The sequence below is a fragment of the Ammodytes marinus genome (genome assembly GCF_949987685.1).
Source record: "Ammodytes marinus genome assembly, chromosome: 7".
NCBI classification, from domain to species: domain Eukaryota; kingdom Metazoa; phylum Chordata; class Actinopteri; order Uranoscopiformes; family Ammodytidae; genus Ammodytes; species Ammodytes marinus.
This window is the reverse complement of record NC_137211.1, coordinates 29,341,540-29,365,150: the sequence shown is the minus strand read 5'-3', so window position 1 is coordinate 29,365,150 and position 23,611 is coordinate 29,341,540. Positions and strand designations below refer to the sequence as shown.

The 23,611-nt window shown below is 40.2% G+C and overlaps 1 protein-coding gene across 1 annotated transcript in view; it reads left to right on the top strand.

The window, feature by feature from the left end:
• The window catches only part of cep104 (centrosomal protein 104), a 52,752-nt gene that overhangs the window by 21,209 nt on the left and 7,932 nt on the right, over positions 1-23,611 (top strand). Inside the window, exons 14-20 of the mRNA XM_080030835.1 lie at positions 4,571-4,771; positions 6,290-6,385; positions 7,962-8,052; positions 13,439-13,505; positions 13,994-14,102; positions 14,461-14,599; positions 23,298-23,365. Coding sequence (XP_079886961.1) covers positions 4,571-4,771; positions 6,290-6,385; positions 7,962-8,052; positions 13,439-13,505; positions 13,994-14,102; positions 14,461-14,599; positions 23,298-23,365 — 771 coding nt within the window. The remainder of the gene's footprint in view (positions 1-4,570; positions 4,772-6,289; positions 6,386-7,961; positions 8,053-13,438; positions 13,506-13,993; positions 14,103-14,460; positions 14,600-23,297; positions 23,366-23,611) is intronic.

Sequence of the window (23,611 nt, the reverse complement as noted above, 5' to 3'; positions counted from 1 at the left end):
TGAACCCATACAGGTCAGACATGCTAAAAGGGAAAACAATCTCAGGGGTTCTCAGGAATAGAGTTGTGATGCTGCATATTTGTCTGGGGACAGCTATAAATTAATTTAAAAAAAGTTTGAGCTCCATCAGTCCACCGTGAGGCAAATCATCTACAAATGGAGAGCTTTAAGAGTGACTGAACATCTGCCTAGAAGTAGAGGTCCTTCAAAAATATCCACACGCACCACAAGAAAAGTTATTTTTCAGTTAAAAGCCAACCCAAACATTACATCTAGTGATTTGCAGACCTCTCTTGCAGCATCTGGGACAGATGTGCATGGTTCCACAATAAGAAGAAAACTCAGTCAACATGGCTTTCATGGGAGGGTTTCTGAAGAAGCCTCTGCTTTCAAAAAAGAAAAAAACTGCTTGTCACAACTTTGCCAGAGAGCACCTGGAGATACCTGAAGTCTTATTCTGTGGACAGATTAGTCCAAAATTTAACTGTTTGGTCATAAACCAAAACCGCCATGTTTGGGCAAAAACGCAACTCTGCCTACCACCAAGAGAACCTTCTCCCAAGTGAAGAATGGTGGTGGCAAATGGTCTGCAAATCTCTAGGTGTAATATTTGGGTTGACCTTTACCAGAAAGATCCCTTTTCTTGTGGCGCTTGGGGATATTTTTGAAGGAAGTCCACTTCTAGTCACTCTTAAAGCTCTCCATTTGTAGATGATTTGCCTCACGGTGGACTGATGGAGCTCACACTTTTTTATATGAATTTATAGCTGTACCCAGACAAATGTGCAACATCGAAACTCTATTCCTGAGATCCTCTGAGATTTTTTCCCCTTTGAGCATGTCTGACCTGTATGGGTTCAGTTTGGTGGGCCTAAACTGACCTGGTTTGATCTTTGTTTTATCTAGTGCCACCCAATTTATTCCCGAAAGATCTCTCACTACATTGGTCTATTTCATCAATCAATTTGGCCCACCTGATTGTGTTAACCTGCTCGATTTAAGCAATGCAGCTCAGGGTTCACAAACGTTTGCACATACAACAGTTGTCAAATAATTTGTTTTATCTGTTTTAACAATTGATTTCTGGAAAATAAATTTTTTGAATTGATAAACAAACATCTGTTATTTAATATAAAAAATACTGGTATTAATAAAAATGAATTAATAATGGTTAAAATAAATAAAATTCCAAAAGGCTCAAGGGGTTCACAAACTTTTAAGCAGCACTATATTTACCATAACATGATAGCATGTGTACTGTATGTAGAGGGAAATGCAGTATAATGCCTGTATTTTTCCACTACTTGTAAAGGAGGCACACATCAAGATGAATGTCCGTTACATTTGGCTTAGTAATTACCGTGTGACTAAACTGAGAAGAGGAGCAGTCCCTCCCTGGCTTGCTGTAGGCTACTCAGTTCTATTCACCCAAAACTCCCATGACTCCCGTCAGCTGAGTCAATGCTGTCACCATTGGAAACCACTTAACGTCCCCTCAGCACTCACTGGTTTCCAGCAGTGACCTAATATCTACGTGCAAACTGTCCCAACTGTTGAGAAGACCAGGGCAGGACAACATGCCGTCAGGTCCAACCCCTCCTCTAGTTTATGACCGCTCTTCCTCCCATCCCCCCCTCCACTCAGCCCTCCTTCTTGACTTTACAAGGCTTCTATCAGTCAGAGCAAATTGTAAGGTTTAGGTCCGATGAGCTTCTCCGCCTTCTGGAGCCAGAGTCATACAGGTGGCATTGAGTGGCCTGTGTTTGCATGTCTGTGCATGTCATTGCTAAGCGCCTGTCCCCCTTTGTAAAGGCCGCCCTCCCCATGTTTGCCCCAGTCAGGATTGAGATGTGACAGCTTGCCGTTTCTCACTGACTTGACTTCAAACAGTTTCACAATAACTATGTAAGAGGCAATAGTTTAAAAAATGAAACCCAGTTTCAATACTGAATGGTTTGGGAAATATTTTTTCCCTGTCTTTGATGTTCTGTCAAGACACCTGGTCAACCACTGTGTAAGTGAGACGTGTTTCTAGTTGGCCTTCTAGCTAATACTAACCCATGTTAACTTCAGGGCCTTAACAGGGAGTGTATATCAAAAAGCCCTTAATCAGTTATCACTGCAATTCCATCAGAGATACAAAAATAAATAAAAAACCGAGGCCACCCCGACGTGGACACAGTTTTTCAAGGTTCTAAAAATATTTTGGACCCTTGAGTTCTCTGCCTTTGGATCATGTCTGAAACAAGGCCAGCAGAGAAGGTGTGTTTCTACTGGCATGCTGCTATGACAGGGCAACAATATATCATATATCTTTCAATGAAAAAGTACAGTCGGTTCACTGCTTCATTCAGTACACTTGTGCTTAATGTGTCCCACAACAGACAGCTGTCTCATTTCTCAGGACATACACAAACATACAGTATACCTGAAAATATCATTAGTTTGGCAGAAGTAGCCCCCCCCCCTCAAACACAAACAAATAGCAGAAAATACACATCATATATTCTGAATTACAGTATACACTCAATCAACTTAACTGACTAAATCTTACAGCTTAAACCTCTACTGCTTAATGTAGCTCATTGTGACGATCCCACTCTACAGTGGTAGCCCAGCCATGGTTTGAACATATTCCTCCCCCCGCCCCCCCCTCACTGTTACCTGGGTGATCTGCTCAGAGGGCGGGAGCCAGGAGAGAGAGAAGGGGAGACGATTGAATTTCCTGTAACTACAAATGAGAAGTGGTCGGCAGAGAGACAACAGAGAATAATGGCAAGCTGTCCACGGGGCCTGTTGAGTGAGGGATGGGTGGCCTTTGTGCACTGTTTGCCTCTGGATGTTAATGGTCTCCACATGGCGGGATGGCCATTCCAACTCTCTTCAGGGAGATAATGGGTCGTCTTTGTACGTCATCATGGGCACTTTTCTCTTGAAAGTACTTTCTAAACAATGGCGCTGTTTTTGCAAATTGAACTACACCGCAAATATTGCTGCATAAAACGTTCACTGTTGTCTATTAAATAGCAGTCTTCGGTCTCCCGTCTTGTGTACACAGTATATATTAGGTTTTTTCAAGGCAAGTTTGATTGTTATGGTAACCTTCAAACATCTAGCTTACACAAGGCTAAGAATTGCTTTTGATCCAACACAATAAAGATGGACGAAAAATGCTATGGTGCAGCTACAGTGTCCTACCAAGTAGCTTGAATTTGAATAAAGGACATGGGGAATAATAATCAAAGGCACAGGTACTTCTGCAGAGGAGAGTTTAAATGTAATTTTGAAAGTGACAAGGCTAAGGATTTGAGCACTTGAGGAAGTTGGATCCACCTGTGTTGTTTGTTGTTGAGTGTTAATGGGAGTAATGTGCTCAGTTCTCCCGGTTTTATCAAAATGAAAACACATTGCATAACTCTTCTCCAGTATACTATACAGTACACCAGATGTTTTCTCGCCTTCATCTGGGTCATCTTGTTGAATAATATAAGTCGAATAATTTCTCACCCTGATGTGGAATAAGAGAGGCCCATGAAATATACCCTGGGGTACACCACTTTATGTGTACATTTACGGAAACTAAAATAATTATGTTATTGAATGAGGTTACCAGTACTGTAAGCTTAGCAGGCAAACGGCAGGTCAGTTATCTTCAGTGAGATTATTTCTATGCACATTTTACAAATAGTGAAATGCTCAGTTTTGGAAACCAACTTATTGAGACATCTGAGGCTATTTCTTTTAGTTTCAGCTTGATGTGGGACTGTGAAGGAAATTCATTTGGAATATATGAATGCACCACTGAGTGTGAGAATCTCTTCTTTCATCCCACCACTATGCAGTGATATAGCCTGTAAGTCTTTGTCGTCCACATGTATATTGGTAAAAGGTAGAACAGAATCCTTGTAAAGTTTAGTGGAGACAGGGCATACACTGATGTGACCTGCAAAAGGTTATGATCATCAATTGCAACAACATTGCTCACAGGTCAATTTTCTAGTTGTGTAGAATACCTTTTTCTTTTTTCTATCATATATACAGTATATCATTTTAAATTAAATCGTTCCAAATAAGTTTCATGTCAATGATAAAAAAAAAAACACAAAATCTCTTTTTTCCAAGAAAGGTTTCTCTGTGATCAGTTGGTCAAACCACAGCTGTAACAGTCTTATTGCTTACAGTGCAATTTCTTCCCTAAAGATCTCTCATTACATTGGTCCATTTCATCACTCAATTTGGCCCACCTGATGGTGTATACCTGCTCGATTTAAGCAATGCAGCTCAGGGATCACAAACCTTTGCACACACAAAAGTTGGCAAATCATTTGTTTTATTTGTTTTAACAATTTATTTCTGGAAAAGAAAAATGTGAAATTGATAAACACACACCTGTTATTTAATTTAAAAAAAATGCTGGTATTGATAAAAATGAATTAATAATGGTTAAACTAAATAAAATTCCAAAATGCTCAAGGGGTTCACATACTTTTAAGCAGCAATGTATGTTGGAACAGTATGAATTCCATCAAAGGTCTTGCTTAGTGTTCAAAGCCAGTTTTTTTCTTGTCAGTTCTGTACAGCGGCTTTGGAGCACAGTGCATCAGCGGTTCGAGAGGTGGCAACGCGCATTGCCTTATCCATGTACCAGCAGCACAGGGCCGCAGTACTCGGCTACCTGCCACCCAACGACGCCGCCACACGCAAGAACTTCCTCTACAAAACCCTCTTTGACGGCTTTGCCAAGATCGATGGAAAGCCGGTGGACAATCAGGCAAGGCAGTTTTTTTTCTGTTTTATTTTCTCAGAAGATATATCTTTCATTGATGCTTTTCGTCACTTAAAAATGGGATGTTAGAAATTACAGGAAATCTCCAAATGTCTTTATGTAACAAAATTCATAATTTGGTTAAAATGGGGGTGTCAAAATGAATAGCATCAAACTGCCCGGGGCCGAGGCTGGGTCCACACTGTTGGTTTTCTTTTAGACAGATTGTAGTCGGGGAGGAGCAGCTGGGAGATGGAGAGTGGGACTGTCAAACACGGCAGATGGGCGTTCTCTCTCAAGATGAATAGACTCAAGCTTTTTAGTGGAGCATACGTGACGTTTCCCCCTATCTTCCTTGATTAAGCTAGTTTCATGTTGCACAGAGAAGATCCCTTTGCCAAAGCCGTCACAGGCAATCCTGTTTGTCTTTTACTGTTTTGTTTTAATATTTATTCATTGCATATAATAAATTACACAATAGTACACATTTTTTTTTTTGCCAGATCCATGAATATATCTATTGATGGTATTATGTTAATATCCACATAGGATTTGTATTTGAAATCATTACCAAATTAACTATATTTTAAACTGCATATGTAACTGACCACAACATGTGATGAAAGATAGCATTTGTTGATTGGTACTAGTGTATGCACACATGCAGCGAGCAAACAAGTCAACCTGTGTTTCAATGCTGGCACGGTGCAATACCGTTGTACCATAAAGTAAGTGACTCACCCAGTGGCTTAGCTTCATTTCTTACTGGCATTATTAAAGACCTAGCCCTCCCATTACCTAATTCCCCATGCTGTGAAGTAGTTCTCAAGTACTTAAACCGTCTGATCGTGCGCTCATCTGTGTGAGCTGTAGCCAAACACAGCCACACCATGTCACTGCAGCCCAGACAGTCTGCTGAACTTTTTGAGCCAATACAACTCTTTATAGAAGAAAAATTATTCATTGCAACGCTAGTGTGTGGCGAGCAAAACAGATGCAAGCTTCCCACGGTCATTTTTAGTGGAATTTCCATGAAATTCCTGGAAAAAAAGTTATGAAATTTGAAAAAAAAAAAACTTTTTCCAGGCCAGGAAACTGTTTTGAATTCACACACATTTTTCGCTTGTGTTTGAAAAATTCCAAACATATCTGTTAAGTTATTCATAAATAGTTCCTTGAAATAAAGTTAAAAATATTGCTTTTTAGCTTATACACAAGAATGTCTGGGAAGTGCGTGTTGTAATAATTTATTGTTTTCTAACAACAAATAATAACACATCATGGCCTGGGAGAAAAGGCAGTAAGAGTTGAATTATTAAGATTGTGAAAACAGACCCAAAATAAGGTTATGGAAAATTGGTTATAGTTAAAATTTCTGGGAAAAGTTTTGAAAATGTATCTGTAAAAATATGAGGGAACCCCAGATTGGTCATGCTTGAAGTTCTATTCCCTGGAGAAAGAGAGAAGACAGGGAAGTGAACACAAAACCTGATGGTGATGCTGAAGATGTCACTTTTCACACAGGCTGTGAAGAAGGGCGGAGGTGTGGAGGACGGGCAGAAAGAGAAGGAGGAGATCCACTGTCTTCAGGAGCAGCTGGCTGCCTTGAAAGAGATCACGGTAGGTGGAGCTGTCATCAGACGGACATGACATCACTTCTTGTAATGTCTACTCATTTGTTTTTATGACTCCACACAGATTTGGTGGAATTCTTACTCTATATAGGTGGTCAGAAAATCAGTTACAATCCACATGTACTTTATTTATATAGCACCTTTAAAAACAATGGTTTACAAAGTGCTTTAACAAAATACATATGATCAAGTACAATCAAAAAATCACATACTAATAAAAAAAAACACACAGGGGAGAACGGGGGAATGCGAGACATCGGGTAATGTGAGACACCCCCTGTATCTAGGCAATGGAACACATTTTTGCTCATGTGAGATATATGTTTTCAAGCCCCTCTCATTTCCCCTTGGCCATGAAAGAGAGGACCTCATGGGGATGTTGTAAGCATGTTTTCTTCACAAAAATTTATTTTTTGCATGTAAAAGTACATTTTCTTACTGTCAACTTAATCGATTGTTGTGCCAAAGCAAATTGATTCAGGAAGAAATAACTTATATTATACATGTTGATGAACTACCAACATATGAATCCATGTGAGTGATGATGATAACTGAAGATAAGCCTGAATTGCTGAGAGAGGTAGTTTTTTCTCAAATTGTGGCAGTGGGGTAAAGTGAGACAGTGTCTGTGCCCTCTTTTAATGAATCCATTATATTTGTGGTAGCAAGGAGGCAAGTTTGAATAAGACAAAGACGATGTGGGCTGGAGGTGGGGGTTGATGGTTGAAGGGGTGTCAGCAAGGGCATGGTTTGTATGTGGGGGACAGGAGAGCGACCTAAGGTCACTGACCTTTAACATCAATAGACTCTAAGTAATATGTCTTTATTCAATGAATGATCCATATAAAACAAATGCAGAAAAATATTAATCACCTACATTAGCTTTGGAATATTTGGTTTTCAAGCTAGCTGGCAGGATTCTAACTGTTACAACATGTGTTTTGTTATGGTAGTTTCATAGTGGAAAAAGTAAGTGGATCAGTTTACCCCCTTTCTCAGTTAACCCCACAGCTGGGGTAAAGTGAGACACAAGACAACTTTTTTTAAAACCAATCATATTTTCACTGCCCTTTGTCTTGAATAAATTCTGCTAATGCCCATTTCTAGAAAACATGCTGAATTAATGGGAAATGTGTAAATTTGACTGATAAATCATTTTAGCTCGCTTATAGGAGCGCAAATGTAAAAAGTGTCTCATATTACCCTGTTCTCCCCTATACAAAAAGATAAATACACATACTCATATATACACACAACAAACCAAACGAGATTAATAGGTGCTAGGGTAAAAAGACATGGAGGAAGAGAATAAAAAGAATAAATAGGCGGCATCACATTAAAGCATTTCTACAAAATGTGTTTTAAGAAGTGATTTAAAAGAGATGACTGATTCAGCCATAACAGCACTGGTGCATTACACTGTATATCTCCTTACAAGACCATTTATCCAAAAACTGTCTATGGGTAAAGTCACTTAACAGCTTTCCCTTGTGATGTAGCATCTCTTTTTTAGAATGGATTCTTTGTGACATCTACTCATACTTCTCTTTCTGCCTGTGCAGGAGAGAGGGGATGGAAGCACCAAAGGACAAATGCCCAAGAAAGAGGCTCCTAAAGTTGAGATCCCAAAATCCCAAAAAGCTGGCAAAGAAAGTAAGTACACATGTTCATATAGAAATAAACATTAAAAACACCTCAGTTCCTACTCACGCTACAGATGTTCTCTAGTGTGAACAAGATTATTATTTTTTATTATTTACACCACAAGATCTGATATGGATTGCTTTAGAGCATGAAGGGGATTTGTATTATTTGCATATTTTGCGTTTTTGTTTTTGTTTTAGCCTTTTAAAATATGCAAGTACTAATGCCTTCAAACATTACCTGTTCATATGCAAGTGGAACATGTTACAGTTACTGCAAGGACACACCTTGTGACATAAATGGGAGAGGCAATGGTGGTTATTGTTCCCTTTTTTCCTTCTTTCTTTCTTCAGCATGAAATCTATCTGGGCAACAGGGCGAAACAATAATTGAGCATTGTCAAAGAGGATAAGGAGCCTTGCTTTGGCGTCAGCTCTTGTTGACAGTTTCCCAGAAAGTGTTTTGTCAGGAGTTTAAATGATACTGGTCTATGTCCATGATAGAAACTTAAAGAGGACCTATTATACTACTTTTCTGGTCTTAATTTCTTGTTTTACACTGCTATAGAGCAACCTGACACAAATCACATCACAAAAAACTATGTAGATTTTCGGGAAGCTCTTTCTCTTATTTTGGCGATCCAGCACGTCCTGTCAACACTTGAGTGTGTGTGCATCGGCCATCTCCGCTCCCTCCGCCTGTGCTTCGGCAATCTCCGCTCCCCCCTCCCCCCTCCTGCAAACCCCACTCCGTTGTGATTGGTTACCTTCCTTCCGGAACACTTTCAGTGGCGGGAAGCGCGAGCATGGACCTATAAGGGCGCGAGGCAGACGCGAACAGGGAAGTGACAGCATTACCATACATGGAAACATCTGCGTGGTGACTTCACAAAGTTACATATGACGTCACAAAGTTACAAAGGGTAGACCGCTTTGAACACGTGACTTCTCGACTGGCTAGAATAGTGTTTAGTGCTCTGCACAGACACCCCAGACGGTCAGCAGGGAATACGTCGAAATGCATGTAAGTCATTATTTGATAATTTAGTATGGTTAAGCATGACTATGAATCATCATAACAACGTTTATAGGTCATAAAAGTCAAAAAGCATCATAGGTCCTCTTTAAGCTCTGTTTGAAGGCAACATAATAATATCTGCAACGTGACAACGACACTGCTGCTCATTTCTAAAATGAACCCTTTTGTATAATGGAGTGCAGGCCAACCACAGTTATAACATCCAACAGTAAACGTAGCAACCACATACGGGAACAGCTGTCATTTTGATTTCATTTGAATGCAATATTTTAATTTATATAGATAGTAATAATAATAGATTGGATTTATATAGCGCTTTATTTCTCTGTGACTCAAAGCGCTTTACAAGGTTCCGTTCCGTTCAATTCGTTCACACACAGTCATACTGGTGGTGGTAAACTACGAGAGTAGCCACAGCTGCCCTGGGGCAGACTGACGGAAGCGTGGCTGCCATTCAGCGCCAACGGCCCCTCCGACCACCACCTCAAACATACAGCAATCATACACATTCACACAAGGCAAGGTGGGTGAAGTGTCTTGCCCAGGGACACAACAACCATGACACAGGTGGCCGGGCGGAGATCGAACCGCCAACCCTTGGATCGTTGGCCAACCCGCTTAACCACCTGAGCCACAGTCGCCCCAAATAGTAAACTTTTAGTGATATATTAATACTTTTCCTTTATATCTTCATAGCTAGATATTAGGGAACGATCAGTGATTTACCAGTGAATGACCCAACTATCAAAGAGTACTGTATACAGAACTTCTATTTACGAACTGATGCCACCTACCAGTCCGACACAAGTTCAAGGTTCAAAGTCTTTATTAGTGTCCCAAGAGGGCCAATTGGTTTACAGTGAGGAGGTAGTGGTTTAAAACATATGAACAGTACAGGACAACAACAGACATAAAACACCACAGCATGTACACAAACATGGGCATTAAGTGCAAGTAGTAGAGTACAATTTAACACATTTAAGTGCCAATGTAACCCAGGGCCGCCCATAAGGGGTAGAAAGTGGGAAGGCTTTCTAGGGCCCAGCCACTTGGGGGGCCCAAGGTCTTTGGAAGCCAAGAACCTAACTAAGCTAAACTTTATTCTTAGATATTTATGTCAATATCTATTCAAGCATTTTCTTTAATACCACCCCTCCCCTGTAACTCAGTTAAGGAGCTCTTAGACAACTTTAACGGCAAACTTACAAGTGTTATAGATGCTATTGCGCCCACTAAGATGAAGGTTGTCTCTGGTAAGAAAAGATCTCCTTGGAGAAATGCCCCGCAGGTCAGAATAGAAAGAAGAGAGTGCCGTAAAGCAGAACGCAGGTGGCGAAAAACAAATCTCCAGGTTCATTATGACATCTTCAAAGAGAAACTGTGCACGTTTAACTCAGAACTGAGAAATGCAAGGCATTCTTTCTTTTCTGACATTATCACCAAAAACAACAACAATGCACGTGCCCTGTTTGCTACTGTCGACAGATTAACAAACCCTCCTGTGCCAGTAGCGTCTGAGCATCTTTCCACGAGGGCCTGCAATGAATTTGCCTCCTTCTTTACTGAGAAAATTCACAAAATTAGACAAGCTGTCACTGCATCAATACCAAGTTCAACATATGTGTTCCCTCTTAAAATCAATTCAAATACAATGACAGAATTTTATCTTATAAACCACAAAAACCTGGAGGACATTATACAACACCTGAACTCCTCATCCTGTTGCCTTGACATTCTGCCCACAGGCTTCTTTAAAACTGTTTTTAGCTGTATGGCCTCAGATGTTCTACAAATTGTCAACACGTCCCTTCAGACAGGTGTATTCCCACAGGCCCTGAAAACAGCAGTCATCAAGCCACTCCTAAAAAAGAACAATCTAGATACATCACTCATGAAAAATTATAGGCCCATATCTAACCTACCATTTTTAAGTAAAATCATTGAAAAAGCTGTTTATCAACAGCTAAATAACTACTTAGCAATGAATAACTGCTTTGATGTCTTCCAGTCAGGATTTCGACAACACCACAGTACTGAGACTGCTCTGGTTAAGGTCCTCAATGACATCCACTTAAACACAGACAGTGGCAAAAGTTCTGTCTTAGTTTTACTGGATCTCAGTGCCGCTTTTGACACAGTTGACCACAGCATATTACTAGATCGACTAGCAAACTGGGTTGGACTTTCTGGAACTGTACTAAGCTGGTTTGAATCCTACTTAAAGGATAGAGACTACTATGTGTCAATAGGCAATTTCACATCTGAGCGGACAAATATTGAATGCGGGGTCCCCCAAGGTTCCATTCTTGGCCCTCTTCTATTTAACATCTACATGCTCCCACTAGCTCAGATTATGAATAAGAACAAATTATGCTACCATAATTATGCAGACGACACACAAATTTACATAACCATATCACCAGGAGACTACAGTCCGATACAGGCACTGAGTAAGTGCATTGAACAAATCAATGATTGGATGTGCCAAAATTTCCTTCAATTAAACAACGATAAAACTGAAGTAATTGTCTTTGGTGCCAAAGATGAACAATTAAAAGTCAGCGCACAGCTTACATCCGTTATGTTAGAAGCCACACCCCAAGCCAGAAATCTTGGTGTTGTTGTAGACTCCGACTTGAATTTCAAGAAACACATAAAATCAATTAATAAATCAGCCTACTACCACCTAAAAAACATATCAAGAATTAAAGGGCTTATGTCTCAGCAAGACTTAGAAAAACTTATCCATGCATTTATCTTTAGTAGACTTGACTACTGTAACAGTGTCCTTGCTGGCCTTCCAAAAAAATCTATCAGACAGCTTCAGCTAATTCAGAACGCTGCTGCTCGAGTCCTCACTAGGACCAAAAAAGTGGATCACATTACCCCAGTTCTGAGGTCTTTACACTGGCTTCCAGTCACTCAAAGAATTGATTTCAAAATACTGATGTTGGTTTATAAAGCACTAAATGGTTTAGGGCCAAAATACATTACTGATATGCTGATAAGTTATGAACCGTCCAGAGCCCTTAGGTCGTCTGGGACAGGTCTACTTACAGTCCCTAGAGTTAGGACTAAACGAGGAGAAGCAGCTTTTAGTTTTTATGCACCAACAATCTGGAACAAACTCCCAGAGAACTTGAGGTCTGCTGCAACTCTCAGTTCTTTTAAATCGAGTCTGAAGACTTTTTTGTTTCCATTTTAACCTGCAATTTTCATTTTATTTGCTTCTTTTATTAAATCGAGTTTTCATTTTTTTTATTTATTTTTTTTATTTGCTTCTTTTATTCGCTTTTAAATGTTTTATAATGTGTTTTATGTATTCTAATCTTGCCCCTGTAAAGCACTTTGAGTGGCCTTGTGTCTGAATTGTGCTATATAAATAAACTTGCCTTGCCTTGCCTTGCCTTGCCTTGCCTTCAAAGTTGGGTGTTTACACAGAGCCGCAACTCCGCTTACGGCCATTTAAAAAGCAGTAGAAAAGCAGAAATTTTCAAAATGTTTCAGATTGAGCACACAACAGAGTGTAACTGTTTCAAACATCCTATATACCCTTTGTGTGCCAAATGGTGACAAGATTGGGTTTTGATATCAAACAGTTTTGTCTGGATTATATTTCCTGAGTCGTTCCTGCTCATGGAAAACATATGTACCTGCTACTTGTGTCTGGGTGTGGCTATGAAAAGTATTTGGACCCCATGAAAAAACAGTTTGGGTACCTTTTTGTAGTTGATGTTTTTTAAGTGTTATTTATTTCAACAATACCACCAAAAGATTTCAAATGATTTAATGTCGTGCAGAAATACAAAAAAGTGCAATATTTGGTGCAGTCAATTAGTGTAAATGTATCTTACCATAAACTAGTAGCATAGAAAACTTGCAAATTGTGAAAAAACTGTTTGCTTTAGTGAATACTAAAGAAGAACAATGTCTCTGTGTGAACTGATTATTTTCTAGAGATCTGTTGATCTGTTAAACAATTGTGTGAGTGTAAGGGAATCAAAATAAATTGGTAGGTAGGCTGGGCTAAGTCAGAAATGTGCAACTATTTTAAAATGATAATGAGCCCTAGCTCTCCCAACTGTCCCTGCAAGTCCCTGGTTGATAAGATAGTTAGTCTCTCTACAAATACATGTATGTGTTTATTGAGGGATGAGCGCACTCACACTCATTGTTGATAGGAGTAATGGGTAAGGGGGGCCCATTGACTGGAGGTTTTTAGGGGCCCAGCCATTTGTGTGGGCAGGCCTGATGTAACCACAAGGTCATAAAGTTAGAAAGATGCAGTGCTGGTTGACCCTTGCTCCCAATTAGGGCAGTCATGACAAGTTACAGATACTGTCTTCTTTATTTCCAGCTGTCGCAAAGGTGCCGCTGGACAAAGTAACAGAGCTCCAAGAATCCACTATCAACTATCTGGACAAGTAAGCTGCTCCTAAATAAATGGAGTCCTTTAAAAAAATGTAATAATCGTGAGATGCAATCCCCATTTCACAATTTGTTAGCCTCATAGCATAATTGCCTAACTCATATTTACTCTACTCTACATCTACTCTATTCTACAACTACTCTACTCTACATCTACTTTACCCTACTCTATAACCCTTAAAATATGATTTAGGCAATTATGCTATTAGGCTAACGAAAAGTAGATGTAGAGTAGAGTAGATGTAGAATAGAGTAGATCTAGAGTAAAAGTAGAGTAGAGTTAATATGATTTAGGCAATTGTGCTATGAGGCTAACAAATTGTAGTGCTTCCTGTGCAGTTTTCCCACAGCCTAATTCTTTTTCCACCGGCGTTGTTAATACAACTTTTATTAAGTGTGTTATTTCTTTAATGACATGAGTGCCCCAGTGCCCAAGCGAATGCTTTGAAGGAATTAAAAACAGTTTTTTCTTTCAATCTTTCAGCCTGTGTATATTCTGCGGTAAAAAGGATGAGTCATTCACAGAGGACGGACTGGACCTCCACTACTGGAAACACTGTCCCATGCTGAGACGCTGTGATGAATGCAGACAGGTAAGACTGTTAGACCTTTTCACACCTTTGGGCTAATCTAATACATCTAATAAATCAGACTTTGTGTACAGATTGAAGAGTGTGTGTACAGCTGTGCATTGTGTGGGGGGATGTAGCTCAGTGGGTAGGGTGGTCGCCCCGCAACTGCAGGGTCGGTGGTTCGATCCCCCGTCTCCCCCACATGTCCAAGTGTCCCTGGGCAAGACACTGAACCTAAAATAAAATAAAATTGCTCCCAAAAGTTAGCTTGCACCCTGCGTGGTAGCTGCTGCTATCGGTGTATGAATGTGTGCTCCAGTTGTAAGTTGCTTTGGATAAAAGTGTCTGCTAAATGACATGTAATGTAATGTGTTGACAGGTGGTGGAGATAGCCAGCCTCACAGAGCACCTACTGGGTGAATGTGAAAGCACGTCCAAATTCAGCCAGTGCCCACGCTGCTCAGAGGCCTGGGCTACCGAAGAGATGCCTCGCCATGTCCAGGGTCCCGCCTGCAACCGTGAGTGCTCAGTCTCACTCTGTCATGCCATCAGAAACATTCTGAAAAGGCTTCATGTGATGAAGATGCTTCACAGGACATCATTTTGTGACTAAATCTATGGCGAGCAGCGATATGTACAGTGTCGTGCGAAAGTTTGTGAACCCCTTGAGCCTTTTGGAATTTTATTTATTTTAACCATTATTAATAACTTTTTTTCAATACCAGTATTTTTTATATGAAATAACAGATGTTTGTTTATCAATTCAACATTTTTCTTTTCCAGAAATCAATTGTTAAAATAGATAAAACAAATTATTTGACAAATGTTGTATGTGCAAAAGTTTGTGAACCCTGAGCTGCATTGCTTAAATCGAGCAAGGTAAACACAATCAGGTGGGCCAAACTGATTGATGAAATAGACCAATGTAGTGAGAGATCTTTAGGGAAGAAATTGGGCGCCACTAGATAAAACAAAGATAAAACCAGGTCAGTTTAGGCTCACCAAACTGAACCCATACAGGTCAGACATGCTCAAAGGGGAAACAATCTCAGAGGATCTCAGGTTTAGAGTTTTGATGTTGCACATTTGTCTGGGGACAGCTATACATTTGTATAAAAAAGTTTGAGCTCCATCGGCCCACCGTGAGGCAAATCATCTACAAATGGAGAGCTTTAAGAGTGACTTAACATCTGCCTAGAAGTGGACTTCCTTAAAAAATATCTTCAAGCACCACCAGAAAAGGGATTTTTCAGGTAAAAGCCAACCCACACATTACATCTGGAGATTTGCAGACCATTTGCCATCACCATTCTTCACTTGGGAGAAGGTTCTGTTGGTGGTAGGCAGAGTTGCGTTTTTGCCCAACCATGGCGGTTTTGGTTATGACCAAACAGATCAATTTTGGACTAATCTGTCCACAGAATAAGACTTAAGGTATCTCCAGGTGCTCTCTGGCAAAGCTGTGACAAGCAGTTTTGTTCTTTTTTGAGAGTAGAGGCTTCTTCAGCAACCCTCCCTTGAAAGCCATGTTGACTGAGTTTTCTTCTTATTGTGGAACCATGCACATCTGTCCCAGATGTTGCAAGAGAGGTCTGCAAATCACTACAGGGCTCAACGCTAAGGTTTTTTTTCACTTGCCCGGTCGGGCAAGTGGGTCTGAATTCTACTTGCCCTAAGTCAATTTTTACTGGCCCCTATATAAAAATGTTTTTATTAGTGGTGTACAAATATTTGTTATATTCGCTCTTTATATATAATGTATAAACACATCATGGACAGTGTTATAGATGATCATACTGAAAGTGGAGGCTATTATTCAAATATTATTTGAGTTGGAACATTTGTAATTTTTTAGTTTCTAAACCGACAATAACTGCAAATGAGACGTGTTTTATGCAAAAAAAACATTGGTCACAAATGTTTTTTTCTTGTACCTTATTCTTTTTACAACAGCAATTCTTTAGAACTTTTTTTCTGTAAGACATTTTTTTAGGCCTACAACAATCTGTTTTAAACGTTTTTTATTATTATTATTATTATTATTATTATTATTATTATTATTATTAATAATAAAAATCTCAACTTTTGGCTAAGGACAGGCTGTTTTGAACACTTTTCCAGTATAGTTTCAAGCTTCCACTGCCTCCTGGTATGTGAAGTGACACCTCAGGTCCATTTATTAAGATGTACATGCAGGCTGTAGAGATGTTCCTCTGCTAACTGTTGCTGATGTTTGTGTTGACCTGCACACATTAAACTGGTAGTAGGCTACTAGCAGCAGAGCTAACGTTAGCATCCTCGCTAAACTACTACTAGATTCACTTTGGATGCATTTAAAAAACGCGGATATTTTTGCTGCTTTTCAGATGGCTGGGGTTTACTTATTTAGGCCTAGTCGTTGGCTTTTGTACTTTCTGTTACACCAACGTAACGCGTGTAGTTCTCTTTCCTATCTCTCTGACTGTGTGTGTGTGAGAGACGCGCGCGGCGCACCAGTTTTTTGCCGAGATCTGTCCCTGCATTCCAATAGTAGTTGCACTTCCCTTGTTCATTTACCCTCAGCCCTTGGCATGACGTAACAGCATACGTTGCACGGAGGGAACTTGGAGAGCGGAGGGAGACTGGGCGGGGGAGGAGCGGAGGATTTAAATGGAACCCACTTGCCCACTTGCCCTTGTAGTCGCAATGGACCGTCAGTTACATAGGTAAATCTGAATGCAAATAATACAGAATTATAACATTCTGCTAAGGTAGCCTATGTCGCAGAAAGCCATTTCCATAGCATAACAAACATTGAATTTCGACACGGTAACTCAGATTATCAAGATATTGTTACTTACACATGTAAATAGTTTGCTCCGACATATTTTCTTATTTATACTTTCAACCAAAAACATTTGTTTTAAATAGTCCTCTAATTGGCAGCCATCGGTGTTATAGCAGCAATGTGTAAACTGCAATACATTCACTGGATTGTTCGTATGGAAATAGGATAGCCTAATTGAGGCGTTTTGGAATATATTTATATATATATATTTGTCCTGCGGGTGGCCGCGATGTCCCTAAAAGCATACAGTCTACCGGAAAATAAAAGGAGAAGAAGAAGAAGACGAACTGCAATGCACTGTGGGTGATATCCACCTCGGAGTGACCATCCATGTTGACTTGATCACTCAGCCCTCCGAGGGTCTATCTCACGAAGTTCACTTCAATTTCCAGACTATTGGAACGACACTTAAGATGGCAGCGGGGATTCCCCCGAGGGCAAGTGCCTAGGGCAAGTGAACGAGGGCCTGTTGAACGGGTATTGGAACGTACCCTGTGTGTGTTTTGGCGCTGGAGCCCCGCCCCCCTTCACAAAACGGAGCAGAGGAGAGAGATGCAATGCAGCAGACAGAACTACTCGCACATAAATTAGATAAGTAACATAGGCCTAAGCGTTTATTTAATAATGAGCACCAGCTCTATATGAAAAAAGACCGTGGATAGATGAATTTTATTTGGCGCTATAAAAAATAAAAATATTATTATTATAATTTTTTTTCAATAATTTCGGAAAAACTCCCGGTTGCCCGTTCGGGCAAGTGGGTTGTCATAGTTACTGGCCCGACGTGGCGTTTTACTTGCCCCGGGACGTAGGGCAATCCTTATTGTTGAGCCCTGCACTAGATGTAATGTGTGGGTTGGCTTTTAACTAAAAAAATACTAGGGATGGGACGATCCACTTTTTTTAGTTCCGATCCGATTCCGATACCTGGGTTTTGGATATCGGCCGATACCGATACTGACCGATACGATATCATAATTGTTATACATTTTTTTGTTGGTGGTGATTTTATGTATTAGGCTAGGAAGGCTTAAGCAATTCTAATTTAAAAGAGCAATAAATATACACAAATGCATATAGGTTTATCTTAAAGGCAAAATTATAGTCACACAAAAAAAATCCTTCTCAATATATGTGGTGGTCTGTTTGTCTAAACAGTCTTCCTCTCTCTGGCTGTATTTTACATAGTAGAATTTGTCACAAGCCTCTCCACTTCCTTGACTTTGATTAGCTTTTTTTAGCTCACTGGCTAACAAACTGATATGTACTGTATGTCAAATTATAAAGTGATGTCCTCTCTCCCTCCACCGAACGTCGGCGCATGTTCACTCTTACATAGTAAAAAAAAGAAAAAAGAAAAAAAATATATAAAAAAAAGAAAAAAATCGGATTTTAATATCGGAGCTGTGAGTCCGATATCCGATACGCAGATTTCGGCCATATCGGACCCGATACCGATACTGGATCGGATCGGCCCCATCCCTAAAAAATACTTTTCTTGTGGCGCTTGAAGATATTTTTGAAGGAAGTCCACTTCTAGGCAGATGTTCAGTCACTCTTAAAGCTCTCCATTTGTAGATGATTTGCCTCACGGTGGACCGATGGAGCTCAAACTTTTTTTGAATTAATTTATAGCTGTCCCCAGACAAATGTGCAGCATCACAACTCTATTCCTGAGATCTTCTGAGATTTTTTTCCCTTTTAGCATGTCTGACCTGTATGGGTTCAGTTTGGTGGGCCTAAACTGACCTGGTTTTATCTTTGTTGTATCTAGTGGCGCCCAATTTCTTCCCTAAAGATCTCTCACATTGGTCTATTTCATCAATCAATTTGGCCCACCTGATTGTGTTTACCTTGCTCGATTTAAAGGGAAAATTCGCCCATTTTCATGTGAATGGTATATCAGGGCCGAGTATATTAGTAGTCTATTGAAAAAAGCCCCCCAAAAATTGATCCGAATTGGCAGAGAGCACAATGATTTCGGATTTAAACTGATGACGCGGGGCTGACGTAGCCGTTTTTACAGTTCCTACAGGCCCCAGGATGCATTGCGCGGGGGGGGTACGCTCTGCAGCCTGCCCAGATTCCGAGCTGCTCGCGTTACCATGGTGACATAAACACAGCACGGACCTGACCCGTGTAAGCAGTACAGTAATAGCGCGCTTCGTATTATTTCACTGTTGGACTACTACCACAAAGAAAACATGCCGTCCTATAATGTGCCTAGATGCGCCAACTTTAGGAAACAGAAAAGAAGCAGGAGTAAGCGTAAGCTGAAGATACTAGGCCCTACCTGTTGCCTATTCACCGGCGTGATGCATAGCCCCAGCCCCGGGAAAAAGAATCCGAATAAAGGTAAGCTAACGTGAGCTAAATTGCATAGTAGCCTACTGTAGTTAGTATCAGTGTTTCCCCTACATTAATAACTGTGCTGCCCACACCGCTGTTGAATATTGTGTCCCGGTGTAAGGCTGATAGATGGGGCAAGGAGGAATTAGTCTACCGGTTGTAGCTGTAGCCAAGTTACCTTAGCCGCTAAGCTAAAGTTAGAAGTGAACTCGTGAGGGGGGCAGTAGGCCCCTCTGTGTATCCTTGAGGAAGATTTAGTTGCATTTGCAAGACTGTTTGTGTGTGACTGTGTGTTTGTTTTCCATGTGCATGGTTATTAGCGATGTCGTTAAAATGATCAGCTTTCCAAAACCATAAACAATTGCTATGCTGATGGTGATGGCTGGGTGATTAGCACTGATGTCCCTAGTCTTGTGTCGTCTTGGCTCTTCCTAATGCAAATGCATAGCCACACCCTGGCATACAGTATGCTTGGCTGCTAATATAAACATGATGTCTTCTTAGACAAAAGACTACTATTGTGTTAGTGCACTAACTGACTGACCTATCTATGGTTACATAGTGGTTTGTCTGTTTTATATATTTATTGCAACAGCAACATTATCTTTACAGTATAACACATTGATTTTTCTTTTGTCATCGCTTCAGTGCTGGCCTTGTGATACAATCATAATTTGTCATTTCAGATGAGGTCCAAAGGAAGATGGTGTATTGTCCGAGGACCACGCACTCTGTTGTGAAGACTGTTTACATCCCGCACACACGCACCACTTCAGAGCATCCCTCGTAGAACTCGTCATCACATGAAGAAGGGACTGCTGCCTGCAAAGTGCTGACATCATCACTACAGCTCCCTCAGCCTGCCCTCCCTCACAACATGTCCAAAACCAACTACAGAAGAAGCTGCTGCTAAACATCACACAATATTTCAACAGTAACTTGACGAAGGAAGCATTATGCTACAATTGTTTTTCCCAACACACTGGAAACTCAAAGCTTTTGAAAATGTTATTTTTCTTTTTTACATTTGTATATGTACATACTTTACAGTTGTGTGTAGAATAATGCACACTGTTTTACTTGCTTGTTATATTAAACTCTATCTATGCCTTATAAAGTGTTTGATTCTCTGAAACTATTTCACTTTTAGTTGATAAGTCAAACCTATGTATTAAAATGGTTACCTATGCAATGACAAAAAACAATCATGTTTATACAAAATTATTTTTATTTGTAAATACAGTCAAGGAGAATTGACACATTTTCACATGATTAAATCTCAATCAGTGTCCATAGTTAGCAGCAGTATTTACAGGTCAAAATATTTGATCATAGCTCATCCGTAGCTTCTACGTAGCGTCTTCTTCAGCCTGTCGCCTGTAGTGACCATTTGGAGATGGATATTTGGCTCTGATGCGCTGTATGACACAATCAGGTAAGACGATGCGGTCCCCTTGCCAAGTATCTCCCCTTTGGAGCACCCACTCAATCAAGAACCGACGTGTGACAAGTCGATTATGTCTAAAGAAATTAAAACACAAAACAAGTGGTTACTCTCCACAAAGCTATAATGTAACAATAGCAGCCAATGTAAGAACAAAAGACTGGTCATTTTATTTGACCTGTTGTAAAGGGTTCTTCTGAAAAGTGCTATAGACATGCTAAGTGCAACATCAGTGCAATGGCTCAGACAACACAATGTGACAAAGATAACGTTACAACATGCTAGAAAAAAATAATGTTACTCACTCAATGATCATCTGCCCTCCCGGTCTTGCTGGTATTTGTTGTCTTTTCCAAATTATTTTTGGGATATTGAAAATGTCTCTCGGTTTCTAATGGTGGTCCAGTTGTATTGTCTTACAAGGCTAACCCTAACCAAGGCTGAAACAGCTGCAGCCTCGGCCTCTCTGCATACTGTATTTCCTCGCTGAATTTCTTCAGCAGTGTAGGCTTCTCTGGCCCAACTAAATACCCTGCTGGTTCATTCCAGTCAGCCAACACACTTTTTAAAGTATCCTCATCCATATCGTCTGTGCCCGTGTGAAAAGATGCAATTTTCAATGCAGGAAATGATACAAGTAAACTGTCACGGACCATGGGCATGGACAGACGGTTTGTTTTGGTTCGCACGTGCTTTTAGAGCCCGCCCCCTGGATTCACAGAGAGGGGGGTTGGTGAGCTCGGCTCCAAGAGTCTGTAGTCTGCACGAGCTCTTCCTTGACACGGAAACGTCACAGAAACGTCACCGGTGAATGGATTTTTGAAGCTCGGCCCCCGCGAAACGGACGATGTTGAAAAAATACACGGGGATATAATGCAACCCAAAGGATATTATGGTAGATGAGTTAAGGTTGAAAATCGGCGAATTTTCCCTTTAAGCAATGCAGCTTAGGGTTCACAAACTTTTGCACATACAACATTTTTCAAATAATTTGTTTTATCTGTTTTAACAATTGATTTCTGGAAAAGAAAAATGTTGAATTGATAAACAAACATCTGTTATTTCATATAAAAAATACTGGTATTGAAAAAAATTAATTAATAATGGTTAACATAAATAAAATTCCAAAAGGCTCAAGGGGTTCACAAACTTTCGCACGACACTGTAAATGAGTGCCAGCGATGACATTTCAGACATCCACTTCTTCTATGTAAATGATAGTGCCACTTTTAACATATCTTCCATACTAGTTGCCTTTTCTTTTTTCAAAGATAACTTTTTGGCATTTTCAAGCTTTATTAGATCGTACAGAGTTGAAATGGGGAGACAGAGAGAGAGGGGGGGGGATAACCTGCAGTATAGGTCCACGGGTTGGATTTGAACCCGCGACGAAGGCCTGAGCCAATATGGTACGTGCGCTATCCACTATGCCACCAGAGCGCCCAACTAGTTGCCTTTTCAATACGCAAACTCAAAAATTCCGTACCGTAAACATAATTCAGTGGATGTGGGGACTCAACTGTGAAGTGATGTTCCGTTAACAGACAGAAACATTTTACTGTGATAAAACCGTGTTGTTGAAAGCCAGCTGTTTTGGCTCTGTGCTCCAGCTTAGTAGATTTTAAAGGAAACAAGGACTTTGAGGTAAAAGTGCTGTTCTAATGAATGCTCTTTATATCCTTATCATTCTTATTCATAGTTTAAGGATATCATTTGAACAGGTGAACTGCATCTCCTATAAAAGCATCATATTAAACATTTGAATTGTAAATGAATGGGAGAAACTATTTATTTTCATTCATAGAATTGACTCTACTTTGGCTGTATGTTAGACCGTGAGGAGTAAAGATCATTGTCCATGCTGTATTGTCCTTACATTGCATTGGCTTACTTACATAGAGCCAAGCGTCCCACATTGAGTGGAGGTTAAGTGAGGTGACTACTTGTGGGGCTAGTTAGTGACTCATTGATAATGTGCTAGTATTATGAGCCACAAAAGCCTATAATGCACAATTCTCTTCCAATACAACCTGCCAGAAAGCCTGCTTATGTCTTCCTTATTGTTGATCTAAGTCCACACTCACAGCAGTTCTCTGTGCTTTTCTCACACACACACACACACACACACACACACACACACACACACACACACACACACACACACACACACACACACACACACAAATGACCTCATTTAGATGAACCATTATAGTTGTTCTAAAAATACACACTTCCTGAAACATTGATTGACTGGCCTCAAGCGGAAGAACATGTATTTTTCTCGTAGGTTTGGTTAAAATCCCTGTCGGTAGCATATTTGAAAGCCCAGGTCAGCTGTTGTTTTCTCACTTGGTTGCCAGAGTACTGTTACCGTACCTGTTACTAATATGGGGAAAGAGGGTTGTAGTGTTAGCAAGTCTTAAATTACATCTCCATAAAGTTTGTTCTGCATGTGTATTGTTCTTTGGGGGACAAAGTGTGCTTGCCCTAAGCCTCCCAGTCTGTGCTGAAAAGGTTTTATTGTATACATGACTGTTGTCCTTTTAGCGATTAGGGGACTTTTGCCCTGATTAAAGGTGTCCTGTTTCTATTTCAGCGCCCATTTCTGGTAAAGGCTCCAACCACTGTCCTTTGTGTCACCACAACTTCACGCCAGGAGAGGAGGTAGGTTCTATATGTCCCACAAGCCCGTTCTGAGCTGGGAAAAGACAGCGTTTTAGCTTCAGTGCCCCTGACTCCTGGAACAGCTTACAGCAACAAATTAAAATGAATACCAGGATATCATTTAACCATTTTAAACATATTATCTTAAATCTACCAAACTCTAACTGTAACTGTTTTAATTAGGCCGTATTGTACTTTTACCAATTTAATTTTATTTCCAGCCACTCTACACCTCTGTCTAAAATG